Raw genomic sequence first — 17,324 nt, forward strand, 5'->3', positions numbered from 1 at the left:
TGTGAGATTTTATTTTTTGACAGAAGTTAGTGGAATATGAGACTTTGTAAGAAAAAAAAAGAAAAAATTCTGCTAACTTGGGCCAAAAAAAGTCTGAATGGAGCCTTACAGGGGGGTGATCAATGACAGGGGGGTGATCAATGGCAGGGGGGTGATCAGGGAGTCTATATGGGGTGATCACCCCCCCTGTCATTGATCACCCCCCTGTAAGGCTCCATTCAGACGTCCGTATGTGTTTTGCGGATCCGATCCATGTATCCGTGGATCCGTAAAAAACATACGGACATCTGAATGGAGCCTTACAGGGGGGGGGGATCAATGACAGGGGGGTGATCAGGGAGTCTATATGGGGTGATCACCTCCCTGTAAGGCTCCATTCAGGCGTCCGTATGTGTTTTGTGGATCCGATCCATGTATACGGACGTCTTAATGGAGCCTTACAAGGGGGTGATCAATGACAGGGGGGTGATCAATGACGGGGGTGATCAGGGGTTAATAAGTGACAGGGGGGGTGTAGTGTAGTGGTGTTTGGTGCTACTTATTACTGAGCTGCCTGTGTCCTCTGGTGGTCGATCCAAGCAAAAGGGACCACCAGAACACCAGGTAGCAGGTATATTAGACGCTGTTATCAAAACAGCGTCTAATATACCTGTTAGGTGTTAAAAAAAATCGCATCTACAGCCTGCCAGCGAACGATTGCCGCTGGCAGGCTGGAGATCCACTCGCTTACCTTCCGATCCTGTGAACGCGCGCGCCTGTGTGCGCGCATTCACAGGAAATCCCGCGTCTCGCGAGATGACGCATAGATGCGTGACTCTGCCTGGAGCTGCTGCCTCTGGAACGCGATCCTGCGTTAGGCAGTCCGGAGGCGGTTAAAGTGCAACACCAAGCTATCAAAAAGGCATATGCCCCCCAAAATAGTACCAGTCTAACTAATACCTCATCCCGCTAAAAATTATACCCTAACTTAGACAATCGCCTAAAAAATTTTAAAAAATATGGCTCTCAGACAATGAAGACACTAAAACATGATTTATTTGGTTTCAAAAATGCTGTTATCATGTAAAACTTAAGTATATAAAAAAAGTATACATACTAGGTATCTCCGCGTCCGTAACAACCTGCTCTATAAAAATACCACATGATCTAACCCCTCAGGTGAACACCGTAAAAAAAACAAAAAAACTGTGAAGAAGTTCGGGTTTGGGTACCAAACATGCGTGATTTTTCTCACGCGAGTGCAAAACGCATTACAATGTTTTGCACTCGCGTGGAAAAATCCCGGGTGTTCCCGCACATTTTCCCGCAACGCCTGTGTGAAAGAGGCCTTAGGCCTCTTTCACACTACCGTTTATTTTTTTTCGTTTTGCGGGCCTATTTTTGCGGTCCGTATACGGAACCATTAATTTCAATGGCTCCGCAAAAAAAACTGAATGTACTCCGTATGTATTCCATTTCCGTGTTTCCATATCTCCGTTCCGTGCAAAGATAGAACATGTCCTATATTTGGCTGCAAATCACGTTCCGTGGCTCAATTAAAGTCAATGGGTCCGCAAAAAAAACGGAAATGCATCCGTATGTCTTCCGTATCCGTTCTGTTTTTTGCGGAACCATCTATTGAAAATGTTATGCCCATCCCAATTTGTTCTATGTAATTACTGTATACTGTATATGCCATACGGAAAAACGGAACGGAAATGGAAACACAAAAACAGAACAACGGATCCGTGAAAAACGGACCGCAAAACACGGAAATAGCCATACGGTAGTGTGAAAGAGGCCTTAGTGATGATCTAGCCTGCTTGGCTGAACACCTGAGTCTCCGCCCCGCACATTTCTTGGCTGCTATGCAGCGAACAAATGTGCAGGTAAGTGCTGCCCTCACTGTAAGGCCTCATGCACACGACAATATTTTTTAGCGGTCCGCAAAACGGGGTTCCGTTGTTTCGTGATCCGTTTCCGTGTGTCTTCCTTTATTTTTGGAGGACCACCAGACATAAAGGAAAATAAAAAAAGTCTAAGACAGGTTTGCCATGCAAATGATAGGCAAAAAAACGCGGACGACAATCTTGTGTGCCTCCGCGTTTTTTAGCGGTCCCATTAACTTGAATGGGTCCGTGAACCGTTTTTGCCGAAAATAATAGGACAGGTTATATTTTTTGATGGACTGGAACCACGGATCACGGACGCGGATGGCAAACGGTGCATTAGCCGAGTTTTCAATGGACCCATTGAAAATCAATGGGTCCGCAGAAAAACGGCACAACGGACACAGAATAAAACAACGGTCGTGTGCATGAGGCCTAATGCCGTAGCCATGTTGACTGATGGCATTACAGTGATGTAATGTGGCTGGCCGCAACGCATCATTGGGTGCTATATAGCACCCGATGACGCATGTTCGGCTCATTCTTAGTCAGGGAGAGCTGTGCTGAGGAAAGGACAGACAGCATAGGGAGTGATTTAAGAATATTATTACCACCAAAACTTTTCAGAGACCCAATAGTCCTTTTAAGGACTATTGTGTGTGGCAGCAATATTTATTTTTAGCGCATCCTGCGCTAAATAGCATACAATAGTTAGGACGCTGCAGACAGTGACATTATCTGCACCACATCTCCAGTGTAAAGTGTGCGCATCCAAAAAATATCTGACATCCAGTGCAATTTTTCCGTAGACGTTGTCCGCTTCTGACAGTGACATTACCTAGGGCACATCTCCAGTGTAACGTGTGCGCTTCAAAAATTTATCTGTGACATACAGTGTACTTTGTCAATAGACAGTGTCTGCTTCTGACAGTGACATTACCAGGGCCACATCTGCAGTGTAACATATGCGCTTCAAAAATGTATCTGTGACATACAGTGTACTTTTTTGTGTAGAAGCTGTGTACAGTGCCATTACCGGAGGTACCTCTCCTGTATAACGTTTCCTCATCACAAATACCTGTGACATTTTCTGTAATTTTTCATTAGCCGCTGGTGACAGCATTGACATTATCTGCGGGATATCTCCTTTGTGACGTTTCCTCATCCCAAATACCTTTTTAAATTTGTTTGTGCATACACTTCAAATCCTACACTACTGTACGTGTGACAGACTTTCAATCACATATAACATTTAATGTGAAGAAGGCGAGCAGTAAGGGACAGGGCAGTGGCCGTTATGCTGATGGTGCACGCAGAGGCCGTGGCCCTGGGTGCTGTGAAACGGTACATGCTGCCAGAGCACAAGAAAAACAATCATCCACGATACCTAGCTTCATATCCCAGTTTGCAGGGCGGCGCAGGACACCACTCTTGAAGTCAGACCAGTCCGACCAGGTGGTCGGTTGGATTGCAGCAAATAATGCTTCCAGTCGGTTAAGCACCACCCTGTCTTCCACCAAGTCCAGTCTCAGTAGCCAAGAGTCTGGTAAACACAATCCTCACTCTGATCCTCCTTCCTCCCACCATGGAAAGTCTGGGCAAACAAGTGATCCCACACTCGGATATTCCGAGGAGCTCTTTTCAGCACCATTCCTTGATTTGGCCCTCTCGCCAAGCATGCTTAAAGAGCATCAACTGGCAGAAGAAGATGACGGTGAGGAACGGCAATTAGTGTTTCACGAGGTGGATGATGATGATGATGATGATGAGACACAGTTGCCAAAAAGTAAACCGCAATTAGTGTCTCAAGAGATTCATGATGAGGATGAGACACAGTTGTCAATAACTGAGGTTGTTGTTAGGTCAACAAGTCAGGAGGATGACCAGAGTGAGGAAGTGGAAGAGGAGGTGCTGGACGATAAAGTCACTGACCCAACCTAGGAAGGTGGAAAGCCGAGAGAGGACAGCAGTACAGAGGGGGAGGGATCTGCAGCACCGCAACAGGCTGGAAGAGGCAGTGGGGTGCCAAAAGGGAGAAGGCGGGCCACACCAAACAGGCCCGCAACTGTTCCATGGAGCACCCCCTTGCGGAAATCTCCCTTGCCAAGGGGTAGATGTTCCACAGTATGGTGTTTTTTTGAGGAATGTGCGGACGACAAAAGAATTATAATTTGCAACCTGTACCATACAAAAATAAGCATGGGCATAAACACTAGCTACCTCAACACCACCAGCATGATCCGCCACATGGCATCAAAGCACCGTAATAGGTGGGTTGTACGCCTGGGTCCACAATCTGTGTCTGCGGGTCACACCACTGCCTCTTCTTCCCCTGTGTTACGTGCTGGCCAATCCCCTGTTGAAGGCGCAGGCCCGGATTCCTCCCGCTCTGCACCTGGACCTTCGCGAGCACCATCAGCGACCAATTCCACTTCCGTGTCCCACAGCATCCACATGTCCTTACCCCAGGCATTTGAACGCAAGTGCAAATACCCAGTCAGGCACCCACAGGCCATAGCACTAAATGCGCAGCTTTCCAAATTACTGTCCCTGGAAATGTTGCCATTTAGGCTTGTGGACACTGCAGCCTGATGTCAGCGGCCATCCCGCGTTACCCAGTCCCCAGCTGCCACTATTTTTCAAGGTGTGCTCTGCCCGCCTTACACCAACATGTGTCCCGTAACATCACACGTGCCCTGACCAACGCAGTTACTAGGAAGGCCCACTTAACCACGGACACATGGACAAGTGCATTCGGCCAGGAACGCTACATTTTCCTGATGGCTCACTGGGTGAATGTTGTGGGGGGCGGGAGCGAGTCATACCCTGGGATGGCACAGTTGTTTCCGACGCCAAGGATTGCGGGCCCTACGTCGATCAGGATTTCCGTAAGCACCTACGTTAGCGGCTCCAACCCCCACTTCTCCTCCTCCGCTTCCACCTCTGAATTATTTGCGTGCAGTACCAGTCAGTCATCAGTCAGTAGCTAGAAGCAGTGTAGCACTGCAGTGGGGAAGCAGCAACAGGCCATGCTGAAGCTGATATGCTTACGGGACAAACAGCACTCAACCTAGAACCAGGCATGGTTGTGTCTGATAATGGCCGTAACTTGGTGGCGGCTTTGGAGCTCAGCAAGTTCACACACATGCCTAGCCCACGTCTTAAAATTAGTGGTTAAGCGGTTTCTCAAAACCTACCCCAATTTGCCTGAGCTACTGGTGAAGGTGTGCCATGTGTGTGCACATTTTTCTTAAGTCATTGACCGCTTCAGCCGGTCTGTCAACGCTGCAGCAGCGCTTTAACTTGCCAGCTCACTGGCTGTTGTGCGACGTGAGCACGCGCTGGAACTCGACGTTCCACATGTTGGCCAGGCTTTCTGAGCAGCAGAGGGCAGTAGTGGAATACCAGCTGCAACATGGTCATCGCCTTTCCACTCAGCTTCCGCTCTTCACAAGCGAGGAATCAACACAGATGGTGAACGGCGATAACGTTTTTATCAGCGTAACCATCCCACTTCTGTGTCTACTCAAACGCTCGCTGCTCACAATTAAGGATGATGCTTTGCATGTGGAAGAGGTGGAAATGGGGGAAGACATTACACAGGGTGATAGCCAGACCACCCTCAGTTCGTCTTCACAGCGCGAATTGGACGATGAAGAGGAGGAGCAGGAGACTGTTTCCTCCGCTACAGAGGGTAGTACCCATGGAAGTTTAATTCCATCTGTTCAGTGTGGGTGGGCAGAAGAGGAGGAAGAGGATGATCCCTCCATGATCCCTTAGTGCCTTACAACTACTGGGTGTCTACGCCTTGGAGGTGCTGGCCTGCCCTGCCACCTGCGTTTTGTCTGAGTGGGTATTTAGTGCTGCTGGTGGCATTATAACAGATAAGCGTATCCGCCTGTCAACTGAAAATGCTGACAGGTTGACTCTTATAAAAATGAACAAGGCCTGGATTGACCATGACTTCTCGACTTTAAATGTTTTGTTTATAATGTACTGAATACACTGTATTCCCATGCTCCCCTACCACCACAAACAAGGGTATATGGTTGAATCTTCCTTTTCTCATCCTCCTCCTCCATCACATCAACATGCTTATCTGTCGCATATAATGCCCTCGCATATATGCCCTTCGCATTTAATGTTTTACAGGGTCAGCTCAGCTGCAGACCCTCACATTAAATTTTTTTAGAGGGTCAGCTCCTCAGCAGGTCCTCACCTACAATATTTTACAGGGTCAGCTCAGCTGCAGGCCCTCACATATAATTTTTTAGGGGGTCAGCTTACCAGCAGGCCCTCACCTACAATGTTTTACAGGGTTAGCTCACCAGCAGGCCTTCGCATATAATGTTTTACCGGGTCAGCTCACAAGCAGGCACTCACATATAATTTTTTAGAGGGTCAGCTCACCAGCAGGCCCGCACCTAAAATCTTTTACAGGTCAGCTCACCTGAAATTGGGAAATTTGCTATTTATTAATAAAAAGAAAAAATTTTGACTCAATTTTACCGCTGTCATGAAGTACAATATGTGACGAGAAAACAATCTGAGAATGGCCTGGAGAAGTAAAAGTGTTTTAAAGTTATCACCACATAAAGTGACACATGTCAAATTTGCAAAAAATTGCCTGGTCCTTAACCGCCTCACGTCCGCCCATAGGATATAAACGTCCTATGGGTGGACGTCTATTTCTGACAGCACGTTTTAAAACGTCCTGTCAGAAATAGCAGCTGCACGCTAATCGTGCAGCTGCTGATCGGGTTGCCCGCTGTCAGTGACAGCAGGGCAACCCTAAGACAAGGCAGGGACAGTGCCCAGGTGTCCCTGCCTTCACGATCGCTGCAGACACAGCGCTCACCGAGCACTGTGTCTGCAGAGCAGGAAGCGCTGTGCGCTTCCTGTTCCGGCCCGGCGGTCATGTGACCGCCGTGACCGGAGTGTGCAGGAGCTGTGTGAGGTCTCTCAGAGACCTCGATCAGCCCTGCTGTGAGGCTGTACAGCGCAGGATTGCTGCTGTACAGCCTCTATAGGGGTGCATTTGTCCTGTAACTGGGGCTACTATCTCAGCCCCAGTTACAGGAGAAATCAACTGTGAAAAAAAAAAAGAAAAAGTGAAGCAAATGTCCCCCAGAGGTCTTGTATGACCTTATGGGGGACGAAAAGTGTAAAAAAAAATAAAAAAATAAAGGGTTGAAAAAATAAAATAAAGTTTCACATGTAAAAAAAGAAAAAGTTCCCAAGTTAGGAATAAAAAAAAAAAAATTAAAATAGAAAAAATAAAGTAAAATAGACATATTTAGTATTGCCGCGTCCGTAAAAACCAGCTCTATAAAAATATCACATGACCTAACCCCTCGGGTGAACACCGTAAAAAAAAAAAAGAAAAAAACTGTGTCAAAACAAGCAATTTTTGTCACCTTGCATCACAAAAGGTGCAACACCAAGTGATCAAAAACGCGTATGTCCCACAAAATGGTACCAATAAAACCGTCACCTCATCCCGCAAAAAATGAGCCCCTACATAAGAAAATCTCTCAAAAAATAAAAAAACTATAGCTCTCAGAACATGGACACATTAAAACATAATTTTTTGGTTTCAAAAATGCTATTATTGTGTAAAACTTTAATAAATGAGAAAAAGTATACATATTAGGTATCGCCACGTCCGTAACAATCTGCTCTATAAAAATGTCACTTGACTGAACCCCTAAGGTGAACGCTGTAAAAATAAATAAATAGAAACTGTGCTAAAACAACCAATTTTTTGGTCACCTTGCCCCATAAAGTGTTATATTGAATGATCAAAAAATCATATGTACCCAAAAATAGTACTAATAAAACTGGCACCTTATCCCCTAGTTTCCAAAATGGGGTCACTTCTTGGGAGTTTCTACTGTAAGGGTGCATCAGGGGGCTTCAAATGGGACATGGCATCTAAAAACCATGTGGAGTTCCTTTCCTTCTGCGCCCTGCCGTGTGCCCATACAGCTGTTTACGACCACATGTGGGGTGTTTCTGTAAACCGCAGAATCTGGGTAATAAATATTGAGTTTTGTTTGGCTGTTAACCATCGATGTGTTAGAGAAAAAAATTTATTAAAATGGAAAATCTGCCAAAAAAGTGAAATTTAAAAATTTGATCTCCATTTTCCTTTAATTCTTGTGGAACGCCTAAAGGGTTAACAAAGTTTGTAAAATCGGTTTTGAATACCTTGAGGGGTGTAGTTTCTACAATGGGGTCATTTATGGGGGTATCCACTATGTAGGCCCCACAAAGTGACTTCAGACCTGAACTGGTCCTTATAAAGTGGGTTTTGGCAATTTTCTTAAAAATTTGAAGAATTGCTTCTAAACTTCTAAGCCTAACGTCCTAAAAAAATAAATTGACATTTCCAAAATGATGCCAACATAAAGTAGACATATGGGGAATGTTAAATAATAAATATTTTATGAGGTATCACTTTCTGTTTTAAAAGCAGAGAAATTGAAATTTAGAAAATTGCGATTTTTTTAAATTTTTGGTAAATTTGGGATTTTTTCATAAATAAAGGTGAAATATTTTGACTCAAATTTATGACTATCATGAAGTACAATGTGTCACGAGAAAACAATCTCTGAATGACTTGGATAAATAAAGGCGTTCCAAAGTTATTACCACATAAAGTGAGATATGTCCGTTTTGCAAAATTTGGCCTGGTCAGGAAGGGGGCAAAGGGCCCAGATGGGAAGTGGTTAAGGTGAAATATGGCAGGGTCCTTAAGGGGTTAAAATTATTGGCAAGTTTAGCCATATAAACATGTAAGCCATATTCGCAACCTAGGACAGGTCATAGCTGGCCAGCTACAGTTGATGTGATTTGAAATTAATGCCATTGACCTAATAAACTGCGTACAGGTGAAAAAAAACACCACTACAAAAAGCCTCTTTGTCCTGCCTTTAATATTTCTCATAAACTTCCATGCAACATCTTGAACTGGGTCGGATTTCTAAACTTTTTTCTACACTTTTGTTTTGCTTTTTCTGTTTGACTAAAATTGTAAATTCAGATGTTAGCCGAAAGTCTAAAGTGAAATATGAGTATGTTTATATTCACAGCATTTTGGTTTGTGGAGTTGCATTTAGGTTGTGGAGGTAAGGTGTTTTTTTTGGGGGGGTTTTTCAGCCCATTTACTCCATCAGCTCTCAGTCGAGCCGTCCCACAATGATCCCTCTTTTGCTTTTATAGTATGTCAGACAGACAAGCATGTGCCTTCACTCTCCATAGACTTGACATGTGAGATGTAAGAGATAGCTGTGAAAATGTGCCTACTTTGAAGCGATTTGTGCATAGCAGTCTAGCAGTCATGTGAATGATTTTGGAAACATTCCAAAGCTGAACACATGATGGAAAATCTAAATTAACATGGGGTTAACCACTTAAAAATATATTATGCAAAAATCAAACTGGCCTAGAAGATATGTAGCCTCAATGGCCCTCTGAGTAGAATATGATAGGACAATAGCGATTGGCAGTTTTACATGTGTGCTATTCCGTAACTTTATGCTTGCTTCGTAGGTTGCATGTCTGTGTAGGTGACTGCTATCTCTGTTCGTAATATAAAGTATCTGCTAATTTTCTGCTTCTTCTGTAGGTTTTGCAAGAAAAACTTTCATCTCCTATGGAGATTCATACCAAGACAGCTTCAAGCAAGGACGAGTGGTGGGAATAAACCTGCAGAACCAAACTATTGTACTGGAGAACAATGAGGTAAATACTGTTCTGTCAGTCACCATATTATAATGACTAGGTAGGCAATGGTTCTGAGTAGATAACAATACACACGAGATTTCATATAGGCTAACTTCACACTTGTGGCAAAGCTACTGTATCCGGCAGACTTTCAACAGAGAACAGCCTGCCAGTGTTCTCTGGATCTGGCATAGCTGGATAATGCACTGTGCCCGCCAGACCCCATTGACTATTAGTCAGGGGCGTAGCTAAAAGCTCATGGGCCCTAGTGCAAGAGTTCATCTTGGGCCCTCCTTCCCTCAGTGCTTGTTGGAAAGGGGCAGGGGAGCACATAGCCTTCCTGCTGCCTGAGGCAAACATTGAAAGGGTATCCCCTCATGCCAAATTCTTGACCTAACCCCTTCCCTCCAGCCAGAGGTGAAAATTGACCAGCATGCACTTTCTATAATGCCAGTGTCTTATGTGGCACAGGGGTCTTTGGGCCCCTCAGGCTCCTGGGCCCGGTATCGACTGCTACCGCTGCACCCCCTTTAGCTATGCCCCTGCTACTAGTCTGATGGGATCTGGCCAGGATCCAGCCACTCTCCGGCATAAATTCTGGGATTTGGCTAGGCAAAAAACGTTGCATGCAGAGATTTTTGTCTGTCCGAATCCTGGCAATTAAGTTGTTGGTCAGCCAGATATCATTATAGTCAATAGGATCCGGCGGACACATGGAAATATCCAGCTATGCCAGATCCGGAGAACACCGATGAGCTGTCCTCTGCCGGATATCTTTGCCTCAAGTGTGGTTAGCCTCAAAAACGAAGATTTGATGGCATGGGTTTCTGCCTTGATCTGTGATCTGAGTATCTCTTGATAAGGTGCATATCAGTTTGCACAAGCAACTTTACAAATATTACAACAACTGTATTTGATAAAGGTATGGCCACACCATCAGATTTTTGGATGCAGTTTGGAAGCTAAAATCAGGAATGGGTTATAAAAGGAGAGAGAGTATAATAGACAGATACTACTTTTCCTCTTTTTTTTTTTTTTAATCCACTCCTGGTTTTGACTTCCAAAACTGCATCCAGAAACCTGATCGTGTGGCCGTACCCTACTGATCAAAAAAAGTCCAACACATTGGATCAGGTTCCACACAGATCTGTCTCTCTTGTGGTAAATATCTAACAAAGTCATTTGTGCCACAAATAAAGAATGACTTAAAGGAAAATTACCACTTGTTTAAATATTAGAGCTCATGCACATGACTGTATACTGGGTCAGTGTCCAATCCACATTTTTTGTGGATTGCACACGGACTCATTCATTTCTATGGGGCCACAAAAAATATGGCCGTTCGGCAAATTATAAAACATCTTATTCTTGTCCATTTTGCGGACAGGAACAGACATTTCCATTACGCCCCATGACAGCACCTGTGAGAGATCCTCCTCCTTCCGGACAGGAAACAGGAACTTCCCAGATCTTTAAATTGGTCCCATGCCTTCCACCTTCAGTTCTTTCCTGTTTCCTGTCCAGGGACAGGAGGATTTCTTTCCAGGTCTATTTTGTGGCTGCAGGACCTCTAGGGTTAAGACGAAACCTAGTGGAGGTACCTGTCGGCGTAAGTCTCCACTAGGAGCCGCTGAGAAGTCCGGCGTCTGCATTTTCTTCCCTTCTTCGGAGCCATGGGGGGATGCCTGGGCTGCCTCGTGTCCCTGCCTGCCGGCGAAGTCGCGGCATGAGGGGGGAGCTGCGTCTTCCCTGGACGCGCGCGTCGCGCCGGAAGTGACGCGTGCGTTCCACCGGCCGGAAGGGGAGGAGCTAAAACATGGCGGGCGCTGCGCGGCCCATTTGAAAAAGGGAACGCCGGCCAGCCAGCGTCGAGGGAGTAGCAGCAGGATCGACTGGCACAAGCGGCACCTACAGCCCTCGATTGCCCCCCTTTACACAGCACGATGATGCAGGAAGAAGGGGATGTACAACAGCGCACCGACAGACAGGAGCAGCTTTTGGAACCCAGCATGGTACTCCTGGGGGTAAGAGGGGTTAACCCCCACCATCTCCCTTTGGGGAGTTATTATTTTGGCCAGGTTAAACTGATGGGATGTTTTATTAAATGCAGGCTAAAGAGGCCCCAAGGAAAGCTTCCCACAAAAGAGCTAAGGAGTGTGGAATCTGCAAGAGGAAGTTGGATTCATCTTACTCCAAGACATGTTGTCAGCCATGTCTGGATAAGTTAGTGGCAGAGGAGTCGCCATCTTTATTACAGAGTATCCAGAATTTAGTAAAAAATGAAGTCCGTTCGTCCGTAGAGGAGCTTAGAAAATCCCTGCCTAGCTCATCCAGGCATAAGAAGGCCCAGGCGGTAGCGGAGGATACTACGGACTCCGAGTCTGAGGAGGGCGCTATTGTAGACTCAGATTCCTCTTCCGAGGATTTGACAGGGAAGCCGTTGTTTAGAGCTGAAGATACGGACCTATTATTGAAGGCGGTTAGATCCACGATGGAGCTGGGGGAGGAAAAGGAGTCCAGGTCTAGACCAGAGCTGATGTTTGAGAGCCTTAAGCCCAAAAGGTCTAGAGTTTTCCCCATTCAGGACTGTATAAAGGACCTGATTAAACGTGAATGGGAGAAGCCCGATAAAAAATTCTTTATCCCTAGTGCGGTCAAGAGAAAGTACCCCTTTGATGATCAGGAGGTCTCAGCTTGGCAGGAGGTACCAAGGGTAGACGCTCCTGTAGCTAAAATAAATAAAAAGTCAGCCCTTCCGTTTGAGGATCTAGGGTCCCTTAAGGATCCCATGGACAAAAGGGCTGACGCATACTTAAGGAAGAATTGGGAAGCTTCCACCTCTGCCTTTAAGCCAAATATAGCAACTACCTCGGTGGCTAGGTCATTAAAGCTCTGGTTGGAGGAATTAGAGTCTCATATAGAGAATAAGACTCCTAGGGATCAGCTGCTTGAGGCAATACCAACTATGTCCAGGGCAGTGGACTTTATTTCTGATGCCTCTGCTGATGCATTGAGGCTTTCCGCTAGGGCGGCTGCCCTATCCAATTCAGCCAGAAGGTCCTTATGGTTGAAAGGGTGGAGGGGCGACGTAGCTTCAAAATCTAAGCTTTGCGCCTTGCCTTGCCAAGGAGATTTTTTATTTGGATCAGCCTTAGATGACATTTTAGATAAGGCATCCGATAAAAAGAAAGGATTTCCAGCACCGTCCTTTCCTAAACAGGGGAAGCCATTTCGCAATAATGAAAGAAGGAAGGCTTTTGGGGATCCAAAGAAAAGGAGGGAGTGGAGATCTGATAAATCAAAAAGTGTCCTGTTTAAACCCAGACCTCAAACATCAGGTTCCACTCAACAATGACGCCAGACCCCAGGTGGGCGGTCGTCTTTCTTTATTTTTTCCAGCCTGGCGAAATATTACCGCAAGCTATGTCTATTCTGGGTCTGATGATGGCTTGTATTCCGGCTGTGAGGTGGGCCCAATTCAGGTCCAGAATACTGCAACGGCTCATTCTATCCAAATGGGATGGGAGGTCGCTATCCCTGGATCACAAGATTGTGGTCCCGGGTTCAGTAACCCGGTCCCTAGCTTGGTGGCTAAAGGCTTCGAACCTCGGTCAGGGGGTAGAGTGGGTGAGACACGATCCCTTGATAATTACCACCGACGCAAGCCCTTGGGGATGGGGGGCCCATTCAGTTTTGGGGTTTTTCCAAGGTCCTTGGTCAAGAGACCAGAGTGCTCAGTCCCAAAATGCCAGGGAATTAAGAGCAGTCCTGTGCGCACTAGAGAAAAGTCTCCCTTTTTTGTCTCAAAAGCATGTCAGGATCCTATCAGACAACGCCTCGGTGGTGGCTTATATAAACAAACAAGGGGGGACAAGATCCTATCGACTAATGGAGCTGGCATCCAGGATTTTCTTGTTGATACAGAGGAAAGTTCTGTCCCTCTCAGCGGTGCACCTGAAAGGCTCAGAGAATCACCAGGCGGACTTTCTTAGCAGACACAGATTCAGTCAGGCGAATTGGTGTCTGAATCAGGAAGTGTTTCACCAAATACAGGCCCTATGGGGATCCCCTACGATAGATCTATTCGCCTCAGTGGAAAACAAAAAGTGCAAAAAGTTCTTTTCTCTCAGCAGGGAGGATCAGTCGATAGGCACAGATGCGCTCTCACAGTCGTGGGGGAAAGGCCTAGTCTATGCGTTTCCTCCCATCAGTCTATTGCCCAGAGTGATCCAGAAAATCAGAGGGGAGCAGGCGACGGTGATACTAATAGCACCATTCTGGCCAAGAAGAGTCTGGTTTGCTTGGTTGAGGAGACTATCAATAGCCGATCCTTGGGTGCTTCCGGAAAGACAGGACCTATTATATCAGGGCCCTCTACATCATCCGGAAGTCAAGAACCTCCACCTGACGGCTTGGATTTTGAGAGGACATTCTTCAGGTCTAGAGGCCTATCAGAACAGGTCATCGGGACTCTCCTAGCTAGTAGTAAGAAAGTCACCTCCGAAATCTATCTGAGAGTATGGAAAACCTTCCTTCGGTTTGCAGGTCCAGGCTTAGACTTGAGCTCACCCAACATCCCGTTAATTTTGAGCTTTTTGCAGGAAGGCCTTAACAAAAAGCTTAAACCCAGCACTCTCAAGGTGCAGGTCTCAGCTCTGAGTGTCCTGTTTGACTTTCGATTGGCTACTCATCCTTGGGTCAAAAGGTTCATTAGGGGGTCCTCTAGACTATGTCCTATAGTTAGATCTAAGTCAGCCCCCTGGGACCTTAACCTGGTTCTTTCTGCTCTTACCAAAGCTCCGTTTGAGCCTCTGGGGGACATCCCCTTAAAGATGTTGTCCTATAAGACCGTATTTTTAGTGGCCATTACATCTGCCAGACGAGTAGGAGAGCTATCCGCCTTGTCCTCTTCCCCACCATATACTCAGATTCTGGAGGATAGGATTGTTTTCAAACCAGACCCTGCATTCCTGCCCAAAGTAGTGTCTGTATTCCATAAGTCTCAGGAGATAGTTCTCCCTTCCTTTTGTCAGGACCCAAAGAATGAGGGAGAAAGATCCTTTCATACTTTAGACGTTAGAAGGTGTGTCTGTGAGTATTTAGAGTCTACAAAGGACTTTAGAAAGACCCCGCAACTCTTTGTTCAATTTCAGGGTCAGAACAGGGGCTCAAAGGTTACAAGCCGTACCTTAGCCAGATGGATCAAGAGAGCGATAGGTTTGGCATATTCACTATCAGAGTGTCAGGTCCCTTCAGATTTTTCAGCCCATTCTACCAGGGCAGTAGCCTCTTCCTGGGCAGAAAAAGGGTGTGCTACTATAGAACAGATCTGTAGGGCTGCAACGTGGAGTTCTCCCTCTACGTTTTACAAGCACTACAGGTTGGACCTTTCATCTGTGCAGGATATGTCTTTTGGGAGAAAGGTGCTGCAGGCTGTAGTCCCTCCCTAATAATTATCTAGTCTAGTCTCTCACAGGTGCTGTCATGGGGCGTAATGGAAATACTTCAATTACTCTTACCGGTAATATGTTTTCCATGAGCCCATGACAGCACCTACATAATTCCCTCCCTTATTTAAAAAATAAAATAAAATATATAATAATAATAAGACTTTTATTTATAAAGAATGATGATGGAAAAAGGAAAAAAAAAAAAAAAGAAGAGAGAAGGAGAAATTTGCTCTTTAGTATAGTGCCAAAGAAGAGATATGCCTGGCATATATTTGGCGCAGAGTTTTTTCTATTATGTTTTCTCGCCTATGTTGTTAGTTTTTACTATATATAGGTGCGTTGCTGGTCCCAGGAATCTTGTCAAATACTGAAGGTGGAAGGCATGGGACCAATTTAAAGATCTGGGAAGTTCCTGTTTCCTGTCCGGAAGGAGGAGGATCTCTCACAGGTGCTGTCATGGGCTCATGGAAAACATATTACCGGTAAGAGTAATTGAAGTATTTCTACAAAAGTGTGGCATGCACATTGGTATCTGTATTTTGCAGATCTGCTGTTTGCTGGCCGCAAAAAAGCAATGGCCATGTGCATGAGCCCTTAAACATATGTTTAAAGACTGTTTTGTGGTTATTTTTAATTTTCCATGCCACTGTCTACAGTATATGTAAAAAAAAAATCCTAAAATCTTGCCGTTTTTGCACTGGCTACTAAGCCTAATACCAGGCATCACCTCTTGGTCTGTAACCCCTCAGATGCTGTGATCATCGTCTGAGACTCACATTCAGGTGCTCAGGGGGTTAATCTGTGGTTAAAAATAAAATTATACTCACCTCATCCACTTGATCACGGAGAGGCCGTCCGCTCTGTGTTGATTGAAGAAAACCTGCCCAAGGACCTGCGGCGAGCGTGATGACGCAATTGAACCAACAATCCCTTTAGGGGTCTCCAACTAATAGTAAAACTAAATCTTTATTTTGTTTATTTAAAATATACACTCAATAAGGAAACTCATTATTAAAATTGTCAGGGCACAGTGAGATGTCGAGTTTGACTGTTATCTACAAATGATTGCTACTAGCAACTCACAGAGCTTGTCCAATACAGCCCTTATTTGATATATTTGTACCTATCAGGTGCATTACTTTGGGCGTGCTAGGACCAGGAAACTTTTAGATATGTAGTGGCAGCACTCAAGGGGGCAATAATGATCACCATTGTATTTGTTTTATTTTGTATTTATTTTTTATTTTATTATTTGTAATTATTTGTGTCTTTGGTTTATTGTGAGTCAGTCTCAACCATGGATTTATTGTGGAGCCCTATCACTAACACACACCTTCCAAGTGTATCAGCTTATCAGAGCGCACATTGTATCTAAGTATGTCTCTGCCTGCAAGATGTTCCAGCTTTGGCAACAGTTTGATATCTCCTCAACCACTAATATTCTGTGAGCTGATTTGTAGCGCAGGTGGGTGCGCTAGTCTCCTACTGGCTCCTACTAGTTCTATCCTCTATGCGAATTTGTTAACTCCATGTGAGATGTGCTGATTGTTTTCCTCCACAGTATGTGCTGCCTATAACCTGATCGTGCCACTCCTCATGCTCCTAGATACTCTCACTGACCGCTGTCTAAAAACTGCTAGACTATTAAACCCCTCCCGACATGTTTCGCCACTTGTGTGGCTTCGTCAGGGGAAGTGGAGTATAGGCATGCGCGCGCTCGCGGTGACCTCTATTTGTGTAGCGCTAAATCACACCCATCTCATGACTGTGACCAATGAGTGTTCTGTTACCCTTTACTGACATGCTTACGATACTATCAGATGAGAGCGCATCATCTTACGTAGATGCTCTGCGCTCGTTGCTGTTTAGGTCCGTTGCAGGTAGGTCGGGTGTTGATGTTGCCTCCCATCAGGGTGACGTAAATTCCCAGTCATTCAATACCCATTAACTAATTCATGCCGGTAACTCTGCCATTTATCGAGTATAGCTGAATCACTGACAGTAATATGTAATTCATATTGCCTACTGTCACAGTGCTTATATTTGATATAGATAGATATATAAAGGAGATGACTGGGCACACCTAAGATACTTGGTAACCAATGTTTATTGTAGTAGTTAAAAATAGTTAAAATGACAAATACGATACAAAAAATATACAGTACGACAATATAGGCTTATATAACTTCCACGCTATCAGCAGCGCTCAAGGCAAAGGTTCTGCATGTTTGTGGTTGAAATGAAGCAGAGATTAGTCACTCATGGATGATGGTATAAG

The 17,324-nt window shown here is 45.2% G+C and overlaps 1 protein-coding gene across 1 annotated transcript in view; it reads left to right on the forward strand.

The window, feature by feature from the left end:
• AIFM2 (apoptosis inducing factor mitochondria associated 2) overlaps positions 1 to 17,324 on the forward strand; it is a 111,247-nt gene that overhangs the window by 53,233 nt on the left and 40,690 nt on the right. The window contains exon 3 of the mRNA XM_040437642.1: positions 9,499 to 9,614. Within this exon, the coding sequence (XP_040293576.1) occupies positions 9,499 to 9,614 (116 nt within the window). The remainder of the gene's footprint in view (positions 1 to 9,498; positions 9,615 to 17,324) is intronic.

The sequence above is a fragment of the Bufo bufo genome, chromosome 6 (genome assembly GCF_905171765.1).
Source record: "Bufo bufo chromosome 6, aBufBuf1.1, whole genome shotgun sequence".
NCBI classification, from domain to species: domain Eukaryota; kingdom Metazoa; phylum Chordata; class Amphibia; order Anura; family Bufonidae; genus Bufo; species Bufo bufo.